The sequence below is a fragment of the Colletotrichum paranaense genome, assembly GCF_030867605.1.
Source record: "Colletotrichum paranaense strain IMI 384185 chromosome Unknown Scaffold_10.1, whole genome shotgun sequence".
In the NCBI taxonomy this organism is placed as follows: Eukaryota; Fungi; Ascomycota; class Sordariomycetes; order Glomerellales; family Glomerellaceae; genus Colletotrichum; species Colletotrichum paranaense.
Genome location: NW_026848968.1, coordinates 1,152,952 through 1,176,440, shown reverse-complemented (window position 1 = coordinate 1,176,440; position 23,489 = coordinate 1,152,952). Strand labels below are relative to the sequence as shown.

The 23,489-nt window shown below is 50.8% G+C and overlaps 10 protein-coding genes across 10 annotated transcripts; 5 read left to right on the top strand and 5 right to left on the bottom strand.

Moving 5' to 3' along the window:
• Nucleotides 1-255: 255 nt before the first annotated feature.
• On the bottom strand, nucleotides 256-1,017 carry CPAR01_12082 (uncharacterized protein; the record flags this gene model as incomplete). Its single annotated transcript, XM_060496340.1, has 1 exon — nucleotides 256-1,017. The coding sequence occupies one exon, from the start codon at nucleotides 1,015-1,017 to the stop codon at nucleotides 256-258; it is 762 nt and encodes a 253-aa protein (XP_060345125.1).
• A 745-nt stretch (nucleotides 1,018-1,762) lies between these two features.
• CPAR01_12081 (uncharacterized protein) lies at nucleotides 1,763-2,521 on the top strand (the record flags this gene model as incomplete). Its single annotated transcript, XM_060496339.1, has 1 exon — nucleotides 1,763-2,521. The coding sequence occupies one exon, from the start codon at nucleotides 1,763-1,765 to the stop codon at nucleotides 2,519-2,521; it is 759 nt and encodes a 252-aa protein (XP_060345124.1).
• Nucleotides 2,522-3,423: 902 nt separating this feature from the next.
• Nucleotides 3,424-4,225, top strand: CPAR01_12080 (uncharacterized protein; the record flags this gene model as incomplete). Its single annotated transcript, XM_060496338.1, has 2 exons — nucleotides 3,424-3,529; nucleotides 3,594-4,225. 2 exons carry the CDS (start codon nucleotides 3,424-3,426, stop codon nucleotides 4,223-4,225), a joined length of 738 nt encoding a protein of 245 aa, XP_060345123.1.
• A 743-nt stretch (nucleotides 4,226-4,968) lies between these two features.
• Nucleotides 4,969-5,899, bottom strand: CPAR01_12079 (uncharacterized protein; the record flags this gene model as incomplete). Its single annotated transcript, XM_060496337.1, has 2 exons — nucleotides 4,969-5,670; nucleotides 5,732-5,899. 2 exons carry the CDS (start codon nucleotides 5,897-5,899, stop codon nucleotides 4,969-4,971), a joined length of 870 nt encoding a protein of 289 aa, XP_060345122.1.
• An 84-nt stretch (nucleotides 5,900-5,983) lies between these two features.
• On the bottom strand, nucleotides 5,984-6,584 carry CPAR01_12078 (major facilitator superfamily transporter; the record flags this gene model as incomplete). The annotated part of the gene is made up of 3 exons (XM_060496336.1): nucleotides 5,984-6,141; nucleotides 6,221-6,410; nucleotides 6,474-6,584. 3 exons carry the CDS (start codon nucleotides 6,582-6,584, stop codon nucleotides 5,984-5,986), a joined length of 459 nt encoding a protein of 152 aa, XP_060345121.1.
• A 498-nt stretch (nucleotides 6,585-7,082) lies between these two features.
• Nucleotides 7,083-8,157, top strand: CPAR01_12077 (uncharacterized protein; the record flags this gene model as incomplete). Its single annotated transcript, XM_060496335.1, has 4 exons — nucleotides 7,083-7,425; nucleotides 7,478-7,606; nucleotides 7,646-7,803; nucleotides 7,861-8,157. The coding sequence occupies 4 exons, from the start codon at nucleotides 7,083-7,085 to the stop codon at nucleotides 8,155-8,157; spliced, it is 927 nt and encodes a 308-aa protein (XP_060345120.1).
• A 233-nt stretch (nucleotides 8,158-8,390) lies between these two features.
• On the bottom strand, nucleotides 8,391-9,315 carry CPAR01_12076 (thioesterase; the record flags this gene model as incomplete). Its single annotated transcript, XM_060496334.1, has 3 exons — nucleotides 8,391-8,444; nucleotides 8,504-9,000; nucleotides 9,054-9,315. 3 exons carry the CDS (start codon nucleotides 9,313-9,315, stop codon nucleotides 8,391-8,393), a joined length of 813 nt encoding a protein of 270 aa, XP_060345119.1.
• A 277-nt stretch (nucleotides 9,316-9,592) lies between these two features.
• CPAR01_12075 (uncharacterized protein) lies at nucleotides 9,593-10,405 on the top strand (the record flags this gene model as incomplete). Its single annotated transcript, XM_060496333.1, has 1 exon — nucleotides 9,593-10,405. One exon carries the CDS (start codon nucleotides 9,593-9,595, stop codon nucleotides 10,403-10,405), a length of 813 nt encoding a protein of 270 aa, XP_060345118.1.
• A 433-nt stretch (nucleotides 10,406-10,838) lies between these two features.
• Nucleotides 10,839-11,916, bottom strand: CPAR01_12074 (uncharacterized protein; the record flags this gene model as incomplete). The annotated part of the gene is made up of 4 exons (XM_060496332.1): nucleotides 10,839-11,177; nucleotides 11,228-11,367; nucleotides 11,426-11,551; nucleotides 11,625-11,916. 4 exons carry the CDS (start codon nucleotides 11,914-11,916, stop codon nucleotides 10,839-10,841), a joined length of 897 nt encoding a protein of 298 aa, XP_060345117.1.
• Nucleotides 11,917-12,496: 580 nt separating this feature from the next.
• Nucleotides 12,497-22,174, top strand: CPAR01_12073 (polyketide synthase; the record flags this gene model as incomplete). Its single annotated transcript, XM_060496331.1, has 8 exons — nucleotides 12,497-13,002; nucleotides 13,064-13,583; nucleotides 13,632-13,755; nucleotides 13,811-13,923; nucleotides 13,973-14,465; nucleotides 14,529-14,978; nucleotides 15,036-20,187; nucleotides 20,770-22,174. 8 exons carry the CDS (start codon nucleotides 12,497-12,499, stop codon nucleotides 22,172-22,174), a joined length of 8,763 nt encoding a protein of 2,920 aa, XP_060345116.1.
• Between the last annotated feature and the right edge of the window lie 1,315 nt (nucleotides 22,175-23,489).

Below are 23,489 nucleotides of genomic sequence, written 5' to 3'. Positions count from 1 at the left end.
GCGATGGTTTCTATTCAAGAATATGTCTTATCTAGCTACTAAGAATCGTTTTGCTATTGTTGGTGGCGGATTACAGGTTTAAACTCTTATTCTGAGTCATAAAGACATCAATATGGATTATGAATCCATTTTCTGGATTGAACATGTTTCTTTCGTGATTAATATCTGGCTTGATCAAATTCACACTACAAATTTGCGGCCTTAGAGTGACCATAACCTTGACTTAGTAATAGAGATGCCTGTGTCACGAAATCCTCACCACTCTCTTGCCCTTCCTAGTGATCTGTCCTCTGCCAGAGTCACACATGGTGTGTACTCAATGTCGAGATGTGAGTTGATAGCGAACGGGTCTTCGGCGTGCATATTTAACAACACATGATCGGCACAGTGTGTTGAGTGATTCCAGTTGATAGCATAAGCCGGAACTGTCGTTTTCCATCGTGCGGCGCTGCTGAGAATTTTCCATGTTGCAACACAATGCCAACGATGAAGATCCATAGACACCCATTTTATGTCTTGCGTGCCCTTCATAACTTGGGGTAGAGTGATGGCCTTTGTCGCATTTTGGTCCTCAAAGAACTCCCACGGCCATACGTGCTCAAATTCGTCAATGAGTTCGGGAGAAGAGCATTGTGTCGGCATCCAGTGGAGCAGAACGTCATCGTAGATGCAACCTGCTGCGCGGGCTTCGTTGGGCGTATGCCCGCACGCTGAGGACGGCTCCCAGGCGCGAAAGGTCTGTCCACCGTCAACGACACTCCATTCTGGGACGATAGTAGACATTTTCGTGGGTGAGTCTAGGAAGTATGCTGCCAAAGCAAATGAAAAGACCAAGATAGCTCCGGATGTGGAGTAGCCAATGCCTTGAAAGATCTTCCTCCAAGGGAATCGTCTTGGATAATGATTTAACACCTGCTTCGACGCAATTTCCTCCAGTATGTCGTCGTCATAGCTGCTGGACTGAGAGGATAAGAGCCTCTCTTCCGCTTCGTTGCTATGCTCTGTGGTAGTTGACATTATTTGCTACTGAAATAGGCAGAAAAGTTGCGTAAAAACAGTAGGGTAGTGTAAAAAAAAGTTGCTTTACATGTATTCGTTGTACGACAAGACCGTGGCATTCTCTATTCCACGTTTGAGTAGGACTACAACCTGCCCAGGTGGCTACAGAATATGTGAGGCGAACTTGCTTGAGTGAGAGTTCTGCCTCGGATTTTTACGACAACTATCCGACAAAATGCACTAACAAGACAAGGTACTCAAGGTTCAGTTGTAAAGCATGAGTGCGGAACCCGAGAAATTCTCCAAGCTCCCGCTAGGACCCTTATGAAGTGTGTCACAGTTCAAAGCTTAAACACAAAGTCGAGAACATCCACAGGACTAACCGAGCAAAGAACGTAAACGAAGAGCTTGTCCCTTCTTACCGGGATCCTCTCGAGAAAGCAGGTGGAACCACCTACTGTAAACGGTACTATGACTGCACTAACGATATATGGACGTCAGTTTCGGAAGTTAATCGACTTGAAGGAGGAGCTGGGCAGACGACACGGAGACTTTCTTCTTGATCGCCCAGCTCTTACTATAAGCGACCGTCATATCCTAGCTACAAGCTGAATCGGAGATGATGACGCGGAAGATATCATCCCAGCATGGTTGGCCTAGGCAGAAACAAATGTCATGTAGTGCCGACATATGTTATCTATCGCCCTCTCAACAAGACTGCCTATCACGTACTTCCAGTCACCACCGCTGTCACCGTGCAATCATGGCAAACCACCGCGAAAAGGTCACAAGATTCGAGAAGAATATGGACAATAGCCTTTCACCTTGTCTACGACTTCTTTTCTTTCTTCTAGGCTCATCGATATGCACCCTTTTCACTCTTCTGGTTCCCTTCTCTCCATTTTACGGAACTGATCACGGGAATCACGGCCACTCTGATACCAACCTCGGGCTCATCACCGGCCTGCTCAAGGACAAATTCCCTTGCGGCAGAGACACTCCCACTGCATTGTCACGTGGGTGCAAGTTTGAGTCATACACGGCGACATGGCAACCTCCGCAATGTTTTGACTCGGCTCTAGATGCCGAGTTCCGCCAGACTCGCCCATGGAAGTTCTTCACGTCTCGGAATTCAACCACCGAGTTATCCTGGTCTGACGTGGAGAAGATCAAACCAGGACAGGCGTGGACGACATGGGAGTTCCATCTCTACTCTTGTGCGTTTCTGTGGAAGAAAGAGGTCAAGATCGCGCACGGATTGGTCTCTGGTACCATCGACTACCACCAGTGCCTAGACCATGCGTTGATGCACGACTATGCGAGGCCCAAGGACCACGTGAGTATCCCTTACTGGCCTCGCTTTACTTCTTGTCGACCGCCTAGCGACATATCCGTTCACCAATTCGATTTGAAGCCTGGTGTGAAAAAGGGGCTTGGTAGCGATGGACAGCTGGCTGAAGTGCATGGGCATTCTCATATTCACGGGGCGAACAAGGAATTTGATCACAAGCCAAGGGAATAGACCAGTTTCGTCACTGGGGGCAAATGTTGCAGCAGACTGATCAGCCAATGGCTTCGTTCTCGGGCTCGCCATGCAATAGTATAGTTACCATTCCTACCATAGATCCCACATATCGTAACGATTAACGTAAAGTCCTCTGATCCTCATACGTGGGTAACGAAGTTCGTTTCAAGTCAAAGTACAATACCCTGAACATTGTGAAAATCACAGTCTAGACTACCGGGAACTGATCCATCATTGGGCAGACAAAGTAAGCTACACACTATTGTCGATAACCGAGAGCGATAGTGTCGTCAGAATTTCACCTTACAACTAGGTTCATAATAAGGATCAGGGTTTTTTAGTAAAAACAAAGCAGGGCAACTACCTGTTCTAGAAAGTATCCCACTTTCCGCCGTTTAAGCTTCCGTCATCCCACCCAGCAAGCTCAAGGTTGGAAGCCTTTTGTGTGCGTGCCCAAACTATCAACTTGGCCTTGTCAGAGCTGCATAAGGGGACTCAAACGCGGCGGGGATCCTCTTTAGGGTCATCGGACCAAGAAAGTAACGCGAATCCACTAGGAAACCTTTCCAAATTGAGTCATTGTTGCTAGCTATGCTCTTGGTGATACACGGTTCCGCGGATATACGGCTCGAGCCGGAACATTAATCATTATTCTATAAGCTAGTATGTGCAAATGGAGATATTCCAACAAACCTTGAGGTAATCGACTACCGCAGATAACGTGACTAGGTCTGCTCGTCTGCCACGAGGGTGTCGGAAGACAAGCTGTAAAAGGGAGTAGGAACGCCATATATGACCAAGTTACATCCCACGCTATCTACGTTGGTGTTCGAGCATCTAACAAATCAGACAACTACAATTCACCAACTATATCTGTTATCATTATCCAACGACTCACAATGAGATTCACCGCCCTTACTTCCGTTGCGATCCTTGCAGCCACTGCTCTTGCGGCACCGGCCATCCAGAGAGAGGAGAAACGGGCTTTCGTCACTGACGAGCTTGGTACGTGTTTGGAGCACTTCTTAAGATTCCGTAGACAATTAAGTGGTCTAACTGACGAGCAAAGATCCTCGCGCGTTTGTCACCGAAGACAAACGCGAGTTTGTGACTGAGCCAGAGAGACGCTCCTTTGTTACAGAGGACAAGCGAGGATTTGTCACTGAGGAGAAGCGTGGTTTCGTCACCGAAGATGAAATGGAGAAGAGAGGTTTCGTCACCGAGCCCGATATGAACAAGCGTGGCTTCGTGACGGAGCCAGAGAAGAGGTCTTTTGTCACTGAGGACAAGCGCAGCTTCGTGACCGAACCCGAGAAGCGCGGCTTCGTCACCGAGGATAAGCGCAGCTTCGTGACCGAGCCCGAGAAGCGCGCCTTCGTCACTGAGGATAAGAGAAGCTTTGTCACGGAGCCCGAGAAGCGCGGTTTCGTCACTGAAGAGAAGAGGGGCTTCGTCACTGAGCCTGAGAAGAGATCCTTCATTACAGAGAAGCGTGGCTTTGTCACCGAGGACAAGCGTAGCTTTGTTACGGAGCCTCAGAAGAGATCTTTCGTGACTGAAGACAAGCGCGGCTTTGTTACCGAGCCTGAGAAGCGTGGATTTGTCACTGAGGAGAAGCGCTCTTTCATCACTGAGCCCCACAAGAGAGGCTTTGTTACCGAGGACAAGCGTGCCTTCGTTACTGACGAGGACATGGAGTAATACTCATATGATCTTCGGTACTTAAGAATGATGGAGACGATGGAACAGACAAGTGGTGGTAAATGGTACAGATTGTCCCCTCGGGAAACCGGCGGTACTTGCTGGAGTTTTTCTTGGTTACGTTAGACAAGGTAGCTTCAACAGCAGACTGGTCACTGAAATCAAAACTCTTGTCTCGCTTTACATTGGTTCTACTGCGATGACAAAAAGAGTGTGTGTCAATGGTGTGTCATCAATGGAACTGACAAGCTAGGGATTAACACGACGTTGAACGAAGGAGAGATTGAAAGCTATCAAGCTTGTATGGCATTGAGAGCTATTCTACTGACAAAAGCTACAAGAGGTGTTCTTTAACGAGGCTATGTTCTTTCTACACGTTGCATGTATTTGATTGAGGCATTGCTGCCAATCACCCGAAAGCTAAAGCAACCCTAGATCCTGCCCTACTCAGTGTCACCAGTCAGCCAGATTTCGTGGCCGTTTCCTTCATTTACGATGCGACTATTCAGACACCCTAAGACTGCAACACCACTTGCAATCCACCAGACCAGGCCTGTGATGTTATGGGCCGACCCGTAGCTATACACGATTCCCGCTATGGATGAAGTCGCTGACCTTATCAAACCAGACAACAAGAATGCGCTGCTATGGGTTCGTGCTAAAGCAGACGGATGCGGCGAAGACCTGACCAAAGGATGTAAGCCAATGTGAGCATTCACAACAAGAATGATATCAATAGCAGCTTACAAATTGGTCAGAACAAGTTGCGCTGGTACGACAAATGTGGACGTGCCCACCATCATGATTTGAACCAGAATGATGAGGAACCAAACGACGAACCCAGTTTTACCAGCTGGTGGTGGTGTAGTCGAGGGCATAGCTGCGATGTAAGGCACGATGAAGTAGAGTAGCGGCATCCCAAGCATGAACTTGCGCCACATCTTCAAAGTGCCGAGACGACGGCTGATGCGGGGATAGATGAAAAGTTGCGTGGGTAATCCCATCATTCCGACGATGAAGAGAGACCACATGATTTGGTCTGGCTTCATCCCGGCTCCGCCGGAAAAGAAGAAAGGGAGCTTGAGTTTGCCTTCTTTGTCAACCGGGTCGCTGAGGAAACTCGTCCACAGAGTGTTGTAGGTCGTGATGTGATACTCCTGGATGGCGTATGAAACAAGCGTGAGACACATATTTTTAGTGAACATGCGCCTAGTCGGTAAGATCATGGGAGTTGTCTTGACTGCCTTCATTGGTGATCTTTGCTCTTCGGAATCCCTTTCAGGTGGATCAGAGTATTCCGTGATCATATGTGACATCTCTTCGTCAGTGGCATCCTCATGGCCTGCTCTGGTTGCTGTCGAGATCTTGGTTCCAAACAAAAGGTATCGAACTCTTCGGGTGAAGGCGACGCCAGGATCGTATCTATCTTTCAGGGGCTCTAGAGTCTGTAGAAACGGAAGCTGTAAGCCTGATTCAACAATTACGAGTGGAAAGCAACGAGCTCACTTCTTCTAGGAAAAGCAAGACCGCGAAGAAGGCCAACAGCATGATAGATCCGCTGAGGATAGCTGGTGGTGCATACGGCCACGCTTTCAGAAATGCATTATTCCCAAACTTATCCGGGTATTTCCCCGCTAGGTCAGCCAGCTGCCCGGCCATGAGGGGACTAGCCATGGCAGCAACGTTGAAAGAGATCGGAAGCAACAAGAAAGCATGAGGCTGAAATCTTCCCGGATTGTTAGCTATTGCTAGCGAATTCTAATCAACCTGAGCAATGACTGACCGTTTCTCCACGACAACCTCGGAGACCATCGTCCTCACTGTCGCCACATTTCCGTTGACTAGACCTTCGAGGATCCGCAACGCCAGTGCCTGCTTGAAATCTGTGATGAATCCAAAAGCAACACATCCAATAACTACATTTAAGGACTTGAACGTTAGCGGCCGAACGCCGTCTCTCATCTTACATCCAGTGCATGTGATGGCCGGACTCACATGATCCAGCTATTCCCCCCATTAGAACAAGCTTTCTACCGCCTCTGGGAGAATCGGCCAGTTTCCCCAAGAACATTGACGAAAAGCATTGTGATAGCATAAAACTTGTTTGTAAGTAAGCGACTTGTCGGACGATCGCTCCCGAGTCTAGCGTCGCATCTAAAGACTGCAATTGATAAAACAAATATGTCTAAGACACCTTGTCAGCGACCCCCACATCTGCACAACGTCGTGGTGGAAAGAGTCTACTCACGAGCAGTGAGATGCTCACTACCGGCTCGGCAAACCGTAGGAAACATAAAATGGCGAGCTGGTCCTTTCGCGGCAGGGACCGCCAAGTCACTTCGTCTTTCTTGGCTTCCATATCAATTGAATTCTCGATAATAGTCAAATATCTCAAGCAAAGCTTCGGTGAACGTTTTGGTCGTCTCTTCCAGGTCAAACTTGCCGTAGACAAGCCAGAGATCTCAATGCCTTGCGTTCTTCGCTTTGCTCACCTTGATTGAGCTCAATCACTGGCGGGACATCTCCCAACGCATCAGTTGCATCCGGCTGCATCCCAATTAGGAAAATCAGAGCTCCGAGTTGAACGCGACGGCGGCGGGGTAGCTCCGTGCAAGCTTCGGTCCGCAGTGGAGACGGACAGATTGAAACAGTGCTACTAAACCTTCACGCAGGCCACCTCGGTCCGCTACTTAGCTCTAATCGTCAGGACAAGAGGTGTCTGTTGTGGTGGCTGCGGGTTTCGATCGATAGGCCGCCCTAGGATAGTTGAGCGAGGTAAACCTCACTGCTTCAGTTGGGTTGCAATTCAGTTGCACATGGAATCCGTTTGATCTGCAATCAACTCTAGTCAATAGGGATGGGCAAGAACGTGACTTTTGCGGGCAATATGAGGAAAGCGGCCAAGTACGACGTCCTTGAAGGGGGCGAAAATCTGGACGATGATGAGTTGGAAAGCCTCGGGGGCATGGACCTAGATCACAGTGGCCCATGCGGTAACTCCCCGACCTTCCCAGACGAGTGGAATCGTGATCGTGTCTTATGGGATCAGCGTCTCCGCAAGATTCGACGAGTAGCCTGGGCCGAGGGTATTCTGCTAATTATTCTTCTCGGATACATCGTTTTGCTCAATATTGGTACCGCCTGGCCTCGAGAAGAAGTCACCCCGTTGGGAGTTGACCCCAGTGGTTTTGTCCCGCCAGGTGAGCCAAACCCTTTCTTGACGCCAAAATGCGGCCCTAACTGGAGGCACAGAAATCGGACAGCCTGTCAAGTGGGCTAAGTACGATGATGAGAGCGATCCGCACTATTTCAAGCCCGACGTTTTCGAGAGCCTCGAAAATGTGCAAGCTGCTGCGAGGGATTTCAAGATGCTGCACAACGGTTCGTTGACACTATGATGCTTTACTGAATGGGTTCCAGTCCAGCTGATTCGTTGCACAGCATCAAACGTGAGAATCAACGGAAAATACAGCACGTACATGGATTTCGATAACAAGCAGCAACCGCTCCCTGCGTATGTCACCCGCAAGGGATCAGAGCTCTACAGCATACGCGCTTTTCACCAGATGCACTGCATTGTAAGTGTATAGAACTGCAGAAGTGTTGAAAGAGTTGAACTTCTGACACGAGACCAGTCAATCATTTTTGAGGATATTGGCTACAGGGTTAATAACAAAACGTCAAAGTGGGAAACGGGCCATGTCATCCACTGTTTGAACACGGTGAGGTCAGCCATAACATGTCTAGCGGACGCGACGCCAATTTCTTACGTTCATGGTATGGGTGTTGGCCACACTACAGACGATCAGCAGAGTCATTGCAGGGACTTCTTTGCGCTGAGGGAGTGGGCCCACGACCCGGCACGGGCAGTGAAATGGGTCAATTTTGCACCAGAGGATGAGAAGGATAAATATGAGGAGATTGTAGACTAGAGTCACAGTATGTGATTTGAAACCAGGCGGGTGGGTGATGGATAGAAGATCATAGTAGCTGTTGAGAGATGTGCTGAACCATTCTTGAGGTTGGAGTTTACAGTAAGAACGGCGAGCCTTCGCAACATAAGATGGCAGCAAATATCGATTCAGCGAGCCGTTGCGCCACTACAGTAAGAACAGGAATACCACGTGTAAAGTGCTTAACACCAATCCAGAAATCCCTCATCCCATCAACCAAGGTTCATGTCTAAACTCTTCCGAATGTGAGAGGTGATAATATCGATCTTTCTCGTCGGGTAAGTAGATGTTTTTGCACGGTAGCCTCGCTTCAGTGACCACTTACATGTTCTGAATCAAAGACGCTATAATGATTACCTGTCGTCTCAATAACCTGCTCCACAAACCCTTCTAGCATATCCTCCCAACCAAGTTGAGGTAGAAACCGAGTTCTATCAAGAGGACACTTCTCAGCCGGGTCCGCCATAGGCACCAAGTCTTTGGCTCGGATTAGCACCGCATGTGGGGGAGTCGGGTCGATATCTCGGGAGCGGGCTGTACCAAGAACACCGGTCCTCGGCAACGCCCACGACGGAGGGTCCCACTGGTCAGAGAGACAAGTCGCTCGCATGAGAGCAGTCATAAGCTTGTCGCGGGTTTCTTGGTTGATACCAGGAAGAGCTGGGGCGTGATGCAACTTTGCCGGCTCCTTTTGAGCTTCAGGTCGAGGGCAGCGAGGGTAGACTGAGTCTATGAGGATGATTCGCGATACGCGCAAGCCACGGCCTGACATCGCTAGCATGTGGGCGATTTGCACTGCTAGAACGCCCCCGAATGACCATCCTATATTCTGGTCAGCGCCCGAAGCGATTGGTTTAGGGCTTAGTGCTACATACCACCGAGGACGATTTCTCCTCTCAGCATGACTCTTTTGATGAGGCGGATGTATGCTTCAGCTATTTCCTTGACGCTCTGCCATCCGCCAATACCGTCCGCATCGAACTTGGGGTCCCATATCCCATAGACCTTGCGTCCTAGAGTTCCAACCTTGAAGTAGCTGGTGAGAAGCCCACTGGCATCGTGAATTAAGAATACCGGCGGCGACTCATTCCGAGATCTTGGGATGTCTTGGATCAACACCGGGTTGGCGGCGGGCATTGTGGCAAAAGTGGTGTACTAATGATGGGCAGGTGGGCGATTTGAGAATCAATGATGTTGCTACGCCAGTTCGAGGGAATATTCACACAGTTGAAAGTAATAATCTCTCCAAAGAAGACTGTAGCCTTCAGACCAAGTGTTTGCTCCCCATGAATCGACAGCCAGACAGACTGGTGTGTTGGCCCACTCTCCCTGCGGTCCGAAATATGGCTCCAACCTTATCCGCAGTTGTATCCGAGCTTCTTCAATGTTCCAGCTAAGGTTACCCACCACATCCATGCCAAAGAACCATCTTGACTTATCAACAGTGCTGTTCACAGGTACTGGGGCCTCGATATTCAGTATCATCCAGCGATCGCTGCTCGACAACGCACATTCAACCAACTCGTCTCTCGATATGGAGAAACAGGCCTTCCTCCCGCCACAATCGCAGAGCGAGGGTTCAAGCTCAGAACGAACCAGCTACCACGATGAAACCGATTCAGTGGATTATAGCACTGCTGTCCCGCAGAAACGAAAAGCACGGCGCAGCGGTATGTGGGCAATAGCCGGAAAACTCGCCTTCATACCCCTAGCAGTTGGGATATTTTACCTGGGGCGAATAACTCACGACATGACTCCCGCACGACCAGCAGAGCCTGTTTCGCTAGGCAAATGCTCCCCGGACTGGAAAGAGTCCAAAGCCCGAGGCTGTGTCTACGATTTCATGCTCTCCACATGGATGCATCCTAAGTGCTTCAATGAAGAGATGCACGAGAAATACTTGGGTTATATGAAATGGAGGAACACGACGTATTGGTACGAACGAGAACGTATCAACGAGGTTCCATTTGATGTGGCTGCCAGTGGTGAGCACGGCGAAATTTTTACAGACGGCACCATCCATCACATGCATTGCAGCTATGTCTGGGATAGGATAACGTATGCGTCGCATTTCAAGCCTCGAGTTCTGGACTCTCTTTGCCGAGACCCGAAGCATGTTGAGCACTGCATCTTGTACAACGGAATCCCGCAGTCGTGGGAAATCGACTTGCCAAACATCACTAGGGTATACAATGAACCTCACGAGGTGGACTGCTTGGTCGGTTAGGTTCTGAGAGGTGTGGAAAGAGCAGGGTCTGGTCGGAGGCTGTGATGCGTCATTTGATTTATACAGCGCATACAAGGGGCTTTTACCTCACTCAGATAGCCCAGCATCTACAACAGCGTTCAAGTTGAGCGGATGCAAATGTCACGTTAAATCAGGACACCTAAGGTACTTTAGCTAAGGCGATTGAGAAGACGTGTAAAGGAGCGTTTAGACATTGACATTTGACGTTAAAAGGAAGTCTTCCAAAGTGATGCGATCCATTCTAGCTACTTCCACATCTAAAGTAGGTACTGTGTCACGGTTCTCCTTCAAATGGTATGAATACCGCTATCCTTCCCATGCACTCTCGCCGTTGCCCGCCATATCTCAGTGTTGTCTCTGCTGAACCTGGTGCACTAACTCAAGGCCTCAGTTCGTATATATGTGCCCCAGCTCATGCCAGACCGACCTTCTCCAACTCGGAAAGTTCTGGGAAAGGAAGAATCTCAGTGTTGTTGTCGTAGCCCGCCCCCTCAGACGCGATGTTCTTATAGCGAATTCCCCTCACCGGATCGTTCGCCCACTTGCGCAGCGCTGACCAGTCCCTGCACATGAATTGCTGGTCATCCGTTACATGCCCGACGGCAAAGCCATTCACGTAGGTCATCGGCGTCGCATCGGCTAGGCACATGATGGCTTCGCGAATCGCATTGAGACAGTGAGCTATATGCTTAGGAGCCCACTGTGACGACACGTTGTTTGCCCTATGTCCATACTCCTCTGCAATTGATATCTACCACAACGTTAGAAAGGTTGAGGCTCACAAGTAATGCCGAAACTCACGAGACAATGCATTTGGTGGAAGGACCGGATGATGTACGTTTGTCGATATGATACTGTAGAATAATAGGCTGGCAGCTTAGCCACAGTGCCATCCGGCTTCTTCCAATCCGCAAAGTTCCCGTTCACGAGGACATTTGAGGCTGGCAACGTATTAGCAGTGTGCTTCAGATTGCAGAGAAGATAGACGCATGGACTTACAATTGTGAAGGCTCTTCAGTCTTTTCGCCATCATTTTAGTCTTATTTAAATCATAGAAAGTGTCCTCCTCGATATAATATGGCGACGTGCTGTCGAATAGTGTCCACCTCGGGGGCTCACCGATCCCTAGAGCCTCTTTGTAAGCTAAGCTATTCCAGCGCGACTTGACGACAAAGTACTAAGGGAAGAGACAACTCACCAGGGGGCACGAATCCATTCGGGTCGCTACCTATGTGTCCCTTTCCACAATTGAGTGACGCTTTGTCATATGAAACTCGATCTACCACTGCAAAAATGGTCACAAGAAGGAGCGCTACAATGGTGATCAGCAGACTTGCGCGCAGACACCAGACGTTGCTCTCCAGCGCCGCCAGTTCACTGCGTAGCTTTTCTTCCATGCCTTCTTGCTGGTCGTCGTCGTCGGACTGGCTTGTGCGTACAGCGTTGTATTTTGGCGTAGCCTGCCAGAAGACCAATCTCAGCTTCTCCATGGCTCCCAGTTCATCTGGGTATGCTACAAGACCATGTCAACAATCGATTATTACTCTACGGGCATGGAATTTACGAACACCTCTCTATGATGGCCGGGGTGAATGATCACTTCACTTGATACTGAAAGAGCGTGAAGTTTAGCTAGTCGGATGATCCATGTGCAAAACTGTCATGCTACAGCAAGTCAACTGAAATTTCGGTTGGGTATGATGGTAAGAAGGCTTGCCCGCAGCGATCGTACCCGCTAGTCGGATCCGGTCCGAATTACAACATGGCGCTTCTGGCGGTCCGAACCTCTATCCAGGGGCTTGGAGGGGTTTGCCAGGGCAGTAGCCATGTGGAAATCCCGCTCACACTACGAGTCGGTCTTTTTCCATTTTCCCACTCGAATTAGATCACGCTAAGGGTAAGAGTGAGCTTTCGTCACAGGAATAGAGAAGCTGAACCTGAAGCTGAAGGTTCGCCAAAAGAAGGAAAGCCAAGGTGTCTGTCTGGTACTTTACCTATTCCATTGAACTACCGATCATCACACTCACAATCACTGCCACAGGAAGCTGTTTTCCAAGTCAAGCATTAGCAATGTCAAAGCCCGATCCCATAGCGATTTGCGGCATTGGTCTGCGGTTACCTGGCGGCATCAATACCCCAACTTCACTGTACAATTTCCTCATCAACCGCAAAGATGCGCGCTCCAAACCAGATCGTCCGCGATACCACTCGCAAGACCACCACTTCACAGCGAGCGGCAAATCAGGACCTTTACCGACAGAGGAAGGATACTGGCTCTCACACGACGATGTATTCAAATTCGACCCGTCAATGTTTTCTATGAACCCCAAAGAGTTGCTGAAATTAGACCCTCAGCAGCGGCTGCTTCTGCAAGTCGTCTGGGAGGCGCTGGAGAGTGCTGCAGAAACAGATTGGCAAGGGCAGAGGATTGGGTGTTACGTGGGCAGTTTTGGAGATGACTGGCGAGAAATGCACGCCATTGATGCTCAAGACGATGGCATGTATCGCTTGACAGGATACATGGATTTTGTGCAGGCAAACCGCATTTCTCATGCATTCGATCTTAGAGGCCCAAGGTGATTCTCTGCTTGTGTCGATTTGAAGGTTTCCGCGTGAACTGATCATTTTTATCAACAGCATGACCGTCCGCACAGCATGCTCAGCTGCCGGTCTAGCAGTCCACCTAGCCTGCCAGGCAATACGTGCCGGCGAATGCGACTCCGCGATCGTTGCCGGGGCGAATTTGATACTCTCGCCAGGCTTCACCAAGCTCATGGCCGAGCAGAGCGTACTTTCGCCCGATGCTTCGTGCATGACGTTCGACGCCAGTGCGAATGGCTATGCCCGTGCAGAAGCCATTAATTGCCTCTACATCAAAAAGCTCGACTGCGCGATCCGCGACGTGAATCCGATTCGTGCTATTATTAGAGGGTCAGCAACGAACTCTGACGGGAGGACCCTTGGCTTGACAACACCCAGTGCACAGGCACAGCAGCAATTGATTCGTGATGCATATCGACACGCCGGTATACCAGAAAATCATATGTGGCAGACTGCCATGGTCGAATGCCACGGCACCGGCACGGCTGTGGGCGATACCATTGAGGCGTGCACCGTTGGCGCTCTATTCGGAGACAAGGGGATGCTTATTGGATCAGTGTGTGCCAAGGCTTCCTTTCACGAATAGCTGTTAACATTCCCTTAGATCAAGCCCAACCTAGGTCATTCAGAAGCAGCTTCGGCAATTTCAAGCATAATTAAGGCAGTAGTGTCTTTGGAAACGAGGACAATCATGCCCAACATCAAATTCGATACTCCTAGTGTCAGCAGTAAGTTCGTTGCGTTCCTCTATGGCAGTAGCGGGGGACTAATCAGTACCAATAGTTCCCTTCACATCAACAGGCCTAAAGGTGCCAACAGAACCACAGCCCTGGCCTGAGGAAAGGGCAGAAAGGATAGGTGTCAATAGCTTTGGAATCGGCGGCACCAATGTCCATGTATGTCACTTCATCAATAGCCTTCGGGCTCGAAAGCTGATATGACCAGATAATCTTAGAATCTGCTGCAACAGTAGGAAGTTCGGCAACGGTTCGAAGCCATGGCAATGTCGAGACGCCACCTCCTTCACCACCTCTGAGGAGAGAGCCAGCGACTCTGCTACTATTCTCCGCGGGGCACGAGGAGTCACTCAAGAGGACCGCACACGACTACCAGGAGTTCCTCCGAGCCAGGCCTGCAAAGTTGGAAGATCTTTCATACACGTTGATGCATCGTCGCTCTCACCTATCGCATCGCACTTTTGCGGTCGTCACCGATGACTCCGACCAATTGGCTTTCACCCTTTCCCCCGTGCCTAGTTTCCGCCCAGGCTCACAAATTGAGGGGATTGCTTTCATTTTCACCGGCCAAGGCGCTCAATGGGCCCGGATGGGATCGCATCTAATGAAAAGTAGTAGAGACTTCCTGCAGGATATCAGGGAAATGGACGCGGTCTTGAAGAGTCTTCCGCGAGAGCACCGTCCAAGTTGGGATATCAGAAGTCAGTGCATCCCTTCCACAAAATCACCAATGAGGAAGACTAATCAACGGTGACGTGTACCAGATGAGCTCATGAAATCGGATTCTACCTCCCGCCTCGGGGAAGCGGAATTCGCCCAGCCCATTTGCACTGCAATCCAGATTGCCCTGACCAGGCACCTTGCTAGATATGGAATCGCCCCCAAGGCTGTCGTTGGTCATTCCAGCGGTGAAATTGCAGCTGCGTACGCGGCCGGTGTCCTCACCCTGAAGGAAGCGATTATTGTCGCCTACTACCGAGGGTTCATGGTCAATGAATCCAAAGTTCAAGGTTCTATGGCTGCCATTGGACTTGGAAGAGAGCAAGTCACGTCATTCTTGACGACTCGAGTCGTCATCGCTTGTGAGAACAGCAACTCTAGTGTGACTTTGTCCGGGGATACGGACGCCCTTGAGGCAGTTTGTAGTGCAATCAGGTCTGCTCGACCAGAGGTTCTAGTTCGTTTGCTAAAGGTTGACAAGGCATACCATTCTCGTAAGTCCAAACAGAGAGCCTGTTTCTTGAGTCTTTACTAACTACCTCTTCTTCTAGATCACATGCGTGCAGTTGGCATCGAGTATCAATCTCTTCTCAAGACATACTTGAGGCCCAAATCGCCAAAAGTCCCTTTCTACTCCAGCGTCTCATCCCAAACACTCGAACGAGCCTCCGACTTTGGCGCCGAGTATTGGCAGCGAAACTTGGAATCACCAGTTCTCTTCCGACAGGCTGTGGTACGACTTCTCCAAACTTCGTCAACCATATTACATCTAGAAGTCGGCCCACACTCAGCGCTGGCCGGTCCCTTAAAGCAAATTTACACGGAGATGGCCATCACTCCGTCTTACTTAGCCGTGCAAAAACGAGGCTCAAATAGCGCAGCAGCCTTCCTTGCTGCCATCGGCGAGATGCACTGCCGAGGCGTCCCCGTCAAATTTCCTTTACCTGATGGGGCGCGGCCGTTGACAGACCTGCCACCGTACCCGTGGCATTTGAGCAAGACCTTCTGGCCGGACTCACGGGTCACCCAGTCCTGGCAGTATCCCGAACACTCGCCACACGAGCTGCTCGGATCACACTCTTTAGATAGTACAAGTACAGCCCCGAGTTGGAGATGTCTTCTGTCACTGGACAATGTTCCTTGGATTGCGGACCATTGCGTCGGCTCGGATGTTGTGTTCCCAGCTGCCGGGTACATCGTGATGGCTGGTGAGGTCGTCCGGCAGCTTTCTGGGCAGGCGCCCTACACCATTCGTGACTTACGAATCGCCAATGCTCTTGTTCTTCCTCGGGGGAACAAGATCGAGCTTTTCACTTCTGTGAGAAAAGAAGAGCTCACCCGCGAGGAGACTTCGGAGTGGTGGGAGCTCACTATCCAAAGTCGTACTCCAGCCGGCACATGGACAACGCACTGCAGATGTCGTGTCAGAGATGGTCGCGTCTCTAAAGAACCGGGTTTCCTTGGACTTGATCCAAAGTCTTTCCTCCGTTCTGTTGAGCCTGCACAATGGTACAAAGCCATGTCACGGGTGGGATACAGATATGGCCCAAAATTCCGAGGCATGAGGAAGGTTCGCGCGAGCGTCAAGTCGCCAGCTGTATCGGTCGAAGTTTCTGATGAACGAGAAACGCCAGAGCATCATTACGGCTATGTCCTACACCCAGCCACGATTGATCTGATGCTTCAGTCCCTCATCGTCGCGAACCACTCCGGGGAACCTCGCTTACTTCAAAGGCTGTATCTGCCGACTCATATTGATGAGCTATTCGTCAGCTCGGAGGCCTCAAAGGTGGGCCTTCTGCTCCAGAGCGTCAGGTCTGGTATTGAGGGAGACTATCAGGGGGATTGCTCTGGCACATTGCGCGATAGTCCCGGAGATGAACCAGTCGTCTTCATGAAAGGTCTCCGACTCTCTCCGATTGACCTGGACCATGCTACTGCAGGTGCCACGGATAGTTCAAAGGTTGCAGTCATGTCTTGGGAACAAGAGATTAGCCTGGCGCATGCCACTGACTTGGTGTCAGCGGCATCCGACTCCTCATTCCCAGAGACACATCAGCTACTCGAAGAGCTTTTTGTACTTTGCGGCGCAATGGTACTCAAGGAGGTAGACGAAGCAGACATACCGATCACCGAGGCCCAAACACATTTAGCAAAGCACTACAGCTGGCTCCGATTCCAGATCACTAAATGTGACCCACCGCTGCTTCAAAAAGATACTATAGAGATTCGTGCGAAGATCGAAGACATCACCTCGAAGCTTGAGAAGACAACTGCATCTGCTGTGGGCGTTCTTATCAAACGTTGCTATACACATGCCCAGGCACTCTTCGACGGCACAGGTAGCCCGCTCGAGGTTTTTCTGAAAGACAACGCCCTCCACGAACTCTATGACTGGATGAACACCCTCTTTACCTACAAGCCTCTGTTACAACTTTTGTCTCACAAACGAGGTCGCCATCTCAAAATTCTCGAGATCGGCGCCGGAACTGGGGGGTTGACTTCCCGCATTCTCAAAGATTTGGCGGACTGCTTCAAAGATGGCAAAGTCCTCGGGACCTATGTCTTCACTGATGTCTCTGCTGGGTTCTTCCCGGCAGCGAAGGAGCGTTTCCGTGACGTTAGTCCCGGGTTCCTGGACTATCGTGTCTTGGATATCAGTCGCGATCCAGCTGATCAGGGGTTCAGCGGTGAAGAGTACGACCTCATCGTTGCAAGCAATGTGCTCCATGCTACTCCGAAGCTGAACGAGACCTTGCAGCATGTCAGGTCATTGCTGAAGCCTGACGGAAGACTCTTGATGCATGAGCTGTGCTGCAACACAAAATGGATTAATTTCATCATGGGTTACCTTTCGGGATGGTGGCTCGGCGACTCTGACAACCGCCCAGAGGAGCCTTACATTTCTCCAGAGCAGTGGGAGGAGCGTCTATTTCAAGCTGGCTTCTCATCCCCGGAAGTTGTCTACGATGCCGGGCCGCAATACAAGCTTAACGCCACGATCATTGCTTGTCCTGCTGCGCCGAGCGAAGGTGTCAGTCTCACTTCACAGCAAATAACCTTGCTGTGCGAAGAGGAGTCACACCCAGTGGTAGCTGAAACTGAACAAACCTTGCGGCGTCTAGGTCACTCTATCACCATTTCAAATCCTGGTTATAACGTCTCACCTGCCGGCAGCATCGTGGTATCCGTTATTGATCTGTGCCGCGGCGATGGCTATTTCCACGATATGACGAAAGTCAAGCTAGATAACCTCAAGAGCCTACTGAAGACTCTTCGAGACACCAACTCGAGCCTACTCTGGCTTTCACGACCCTGTCAGCTCGGGTCGGTCGATCCGACCTTCGCTCCAGTGCTCGGCATCGCGAGAACAGCAAGAGTTGAGGTTGGAGTACATTTTGCTACTATGGAGCTTGACAGCATTACTGCAGATTCTCTAAAGGCTGTCTCCCAGGTCGCAAGCCGACTTTGCTCCCAACACGCAGCTTTGATTTCGAATATGGGTGAAGATATGGAGTTCTCCTACTCTACGGGTCGCATCCTGATTCCGCGATGCAAGTGGGCTCCAATTTCTCGCGCTCTTTCGTCCCAAACTTCAATCTCTTCAACAAAGATGCTGCAGGTCTCGAGGCCTGGGGCCCTACAGACTCTAAAATGGGTTTCTCGTCAATTGCCCGACGATATACCGTCCGACCACGTCAAGGTTGATGTCCACGCAGCAGGTCTCAACTTCAAAGACGTCGTCACTGCAATGGGCCTGATCAAGCCTTCGGCTCCAAGAGGACTCGGTTGTGAAGCCAGCGGTATCGTGACGGCCAGAGGAGGTTCTGTGACGAACGCTCGGGTTGGTGATCGCGTCATGGTTTTCGCGCCCGAGGCGGCCTGCTTCTCTACGGAGATACTGGTCCCAGCACAGCTTTGCATCCGCATTCCCGATACACTTGCCTTTGCTGACGCGGCTGGAATGCCCTGCATTTTCACCACGGTCCTTCGAGCCCTGGTAGATAAAGCCGGCCTTAGGGCTGGTCAAACTGTGCTCATCCACAGCGCCGCTGGTGGTGTTGGCATTGCAGCCGTGCAAGTAGCTCGATGGATTGGGGCCAGAGTTTACGTAACTGTGGGCAGCGACGAGAAGGCAGATTTCCTTGTCAGAGAGTGGGGTGTTCCTATAGAACAGATCTTCTCATCTCGAGACGTCAGTTTTGTGGAGGGTGTGAAAGCAGCGACAGGTGGTCTCGGTGTTGACGTCGTGTTGAACTCTTTGTCTGGAGAGCTTTTACATGCATCATGGGATTGTGTCGCCCCTCATGGCACCTTCATCGAGCTAGGGAAGAAAGATACCTTAGCGGGCGGTAAACTTGCTATGGCAGCTTTCGATGGGAATCGGTCCTTCATTGGCGTCGAGATGGCGAATCTGGCTGCTGAGAACCCTGCCATCATCTCCCGCTTGCTACAGAAATGTGTGGACTTGTATCAGCAAGGTTACATCCATCCCGTGAAGCCTGCAAAGGTATTCACGTGCAGTAAGACTGAAGATGCCTTCCGATACTTATATCAGGGTACCCACATTGGAAAGGTGGCCGTCGACATGACCGAGAAAGATGACGCGGCATTGAAGGTATCTCAAGTGCCTTTGCCTCCCAGCTTCCGTGAGCAAGCTACCTATGTACTTGCCGGGGGCATGGGTGGTCTGGGAGCAACGATAGCGCGATGGATGGTCTCCCACGGTGCCAAAAGTCTGCTTTTCATCTCGAGGTCCGCCGGACGCAGTAATGACGATCAAGCTCTGCTTTCAGAACTTCGTTATGCAGGTTGCGAGGTCAATGCCATACCATGCGATATAGCAGACGAGGCGTCCATGCAAGCGGTCATTTCGAGACATGCTTCATCCAAGCGGATCGCGGGCGTACTAAATCTAGCAATGGTGCTTGCCGATGGTGCAGTTTCTGACCTTACACTGTCACAGTGGCAAACGGCGACATCGCCCAAGATACGCGGGACATGGAACCTTCACCGCACGCTGGCTCGTGACATTGACTTCTTCGTGCTCTTTGGTAGCACGTCTGGTGTGCATGGGTATCCAGGCCAAGCAAACTACGCGGCTGCCAACACCTTCCTCGATGCGTTTTCCCAGTATCGCCGGGGTCTGGGTCTGCCTTGTTCAGTGATTCACCTAGGAGGCGTCGAGGATGTGGGCTATGTCAGTCGTACACGAGACGTTGAAGACGCCATGACGAGATCTGGATCCAAACTTGTTTCCGAAGCCGACATGCTACGAGGTCTTCAGCTCGCCATCGCTGAAAGTCGACCAGTGGCCACGAGCGCAAACACTGGAGCACACTGGTCAGCCTCCAATGGGCAACTGGTACTTGGTCTTGACTGCAGCACGTCTATCAACGATCCTGGTAATCGAGTTGTGTGGAAGCACGATCCTCGCATGAACCTTTACCCAGATATTGCGGAGAATGAGGTGGCCTCTCGGAAAGAGGCCGGGTCATCAGGCTTAGCCGAATTTCTATCCAGTCTGCAGTCGCGACCGGAAGAGATTGAAACGTCCGCGTCAACAACATATCTCGCGCAAGAAATCGCACGCCGGATATTTGGGTTTCTCATGCGGGAGGTGGATGAAGGCGGGGTTGACATTACTCTGTCACCTTCAGCGCTTGGAGTCGACTCTCTCATGACCATTGAGATTCGTAATTGGTGGAAACACACTCTTGGTGTAGAAATAAGTGTGTTGCAGCTGACAAGCGCGCAGAGCTTCGATCAGCTCGGGCAACTTGCGGGAAGGCAGCTGAAAGACAGGATGACGGCGCTCTCAAAGAAATAGGAATAAACGTAAACGCGAAGGGTGGGTGGTGTGAGACAGATGCGCGGAAAAAAATCATAATGTCACTAAAACATACCGCTACTACGTTCTTGTGCAATCATTCTCCCAGACTGCCATAATCTTCTCTCCATCTTGAACTGCAGTTGACGGTGCGGTGCCGGCCCGGAAGCGGAGTATGGGGCCGATATGATCGGAGCCATGTTCCGAGGTGGGGTCTTCACCGAGTCGGCATATTCGGTCAGCTCCATAGGGAGGGATGACTCAGCTCGGTGAAGCATGGAAGAAAAGCTCGAGTGGGGCTCCCCAATGGAATTGTCGTCATTGGCAATTCATCGAGGCGCGACTATTCCACCACCACATCTCGCGCTCAGTCAACTGATTACCAGCGGCCTAGAGCACGCCGCTCGGCCATGAGCGACGCCCTCTTTTTCTTGCCTTACTCTATATGAATCCAGTTTCGCGACAATGTCTAGGTCAGGAGCCTTCCGCCTGTGCGCCAGGCCGCGGGTTGCGGCGCAGATTCGAGCTTTCCGACCGTTGAACTTTTCGACGACCGCGTCTGTTCGAGCTGCCGAGATTCGCGATGTCTCCTCTCTCCCGCCTAGAGTTATTCCGAAGTACCGCGACCCTCCGAACTCGACCTCTGGCTTGCTATCTCTACACTGGCCGACGCCTCCGAGGAATATCCTCTTGATGCCGAAGCTGCGATCCCCTCAAGTCCTACGAGCGACCATCGACTTTGCGAAGCACCTACAAAGTACATATTCCGGTCTGAACCTAATATTTGAGCCGAGAGTCGCTCAGATGGTGCACGAGTCCTTCAACTTCCCCATCTACACATGCGACCCATCTGCATTCCCGGACAGAATCGACATGATCACAACGCTTGGAGGCGACGGAACCATTTTACGCGCCGCAAGCCATTTCAGCATGTACCAAGCCGTGCCCCCCATTCTCGCATTCAACTTTGGTACAATAGGGTTCCTGGCAGAGTGGAAGTTTGAGGAATACAAAAGGGCCTGGAGAGAGGCTTACATGAGTGGGAGTGGCGTCGCCGTGGATGATCTATTGACGCCACACACGAGAGTCGCAAGCGGAGAGAAGGAACACGACGTCAAGGATGGGGCTCAGTCTGGATGGCATGCGTCTCCTGGCAAGAGCATGGGACAGAGTCGGGCAGCCAAAATCTTGCTGAGACACCGACTACGCGTCGGCGTATACGACAACAACGGCCAGAACATCAGCAGCCAATTACTCCCAACGACGAAGTCACAAGCACACCTACCAGCCGAACACCCCGAGGACACAATACTTTCGAAACGTGACATTCCTCAACCAATCCATGCTCTTAACGAACTCCTCATTCACCGCGGGCCAAAGCCTCATCTTGCCCATATTGACATTTACCTTAACAACCGATTCCTGACGGAAGCTGTCGCAGATGGCATACTACTGAGCACCCCTACGGGCTCTACTGCTTATAGCCTGAGCGCCGGCGGTTCCATCATACACCCCCTCGTGAAATCGCTTCTCATTACACCAATCTGCCCACGAAGTTTAAGCTTCCGACCCTTGGTCCTCCCCCTTAATACCAAGGTCACACTCAAAGTCAGCAGCAAGAACCGCGATGGCGAGCTCGAGGTCAGTATCGACGGCAAGCGAAGTGCCGGCGCAGGTATCGGCACTGAAATCCGTGTCGAAGGAGAGATGGTCGGCGAGTCCAGCAACGGTGACTGGAAAGGAGGTGTGCCGTGTGTCATCTGCGGACCAGGCAAGGGCGACGCGTCGGACTATGACGACGATGGCTGGGTTGGGGGTCTGAATGGCCTCCTCATGTTCAACTACCCCATCGGGAGGTGAAATTGAAAATTATCATGATACCCGAATGTAAACTACAAAAGTCTTTCTACGGAGTTGGTGGTACTGAGGGGCACTTTGGTCAGGCCTTTTCTCATCTTTGAATAGTTCTGTTACTCCTCAAGGGGTTGAGATTTCAGAATAGCACATCAATCATCATCATCGGCTACAATTTTGATTGCTCTGAGTAGCGGTCCATAAAACATCGGCGGATTGAGTAATACCTCTAGTCCTGGTGTATGCCCCTTGACTAAGGGTTCGAGAAGGCCGGAACGGTATCTTGAGGCTGCGCAAGATACTACGACCAATAACCCTGGGAGAGCCACAGCCACCGTTTTGTGCATTGTGACTCTAGGCTCCGGTCAAGGTAGGTACATGTGTTTGTGTTCAGGGCGCAGCTAAAGGTCGTAAAGTGGAAGCCTGAAACGATCATCGTGAACATGGCAGTTCCAGCCTGGACTAAAGCTGTTGATAATGACCAAAAGATTGGAAAGCCAGGAGATTTCTTCAATAAACATCACGATGTCGCTATTTGCTAATTAGTTGTGCTATAACATACAACCTGGTCTATGCTCTTTGCCCTGATGTACCCTCCATGTCAATAGAGTCGATACATTTGATCAGCCCCCCGATGGACGATCCCTCGCCGGCCAAAAGGCTAGCTGACACTTGTCACCGTCGTGTGACTATTAGAGATACATACGAAATCACTACATCATCTCATGTATTAGCCCCTTGAGCATCCTCACGTATAGCCTCAGCCGATTTAGTTGAATGTCTTCGATGTGACCTCCTTGCATTAAGTCGGCCATGAAATTGGCCAGGCTTGTGAGTGGCCAGGTCGGCCACCGAGGTCGCCCAGCGGTGGCAACTCATGGCAGCTATGCGTTGAAGCTAGGTATCACATTGCCATCAATTATCACATCCAGGGTCTCGGGAGTATGTGGTGGTCAACGCGTGTGCACTCTACGAGATTCCCTCTCCATCGAGGCCCCTCCCTTCACACGCTCAAACAGGCTATCAGCGCGAATACCATGGGACGATCTGTCACGGGAACTCCAAGACAAGGCTATGGCTACAGAGCCAAGACTCAAAGTTCCAATCAGAATATAGGCCTAGATGCAGGGCAAAAGTGGCGCTGTGCTATCCTAAAATTTGGGCATCCATGTAAAAGTTGCCTCTTTTGCAAGTCAATTGAGAGACCTAGGATGGATTGGCTCGCCACCTTAGTGAAGACCTGGCCGGGATATTGTTCGGAGGACGATTTGGTTACCTTCGTCAAGTCGAATTAGGACTTAGGACTTAGGATATAGGACTT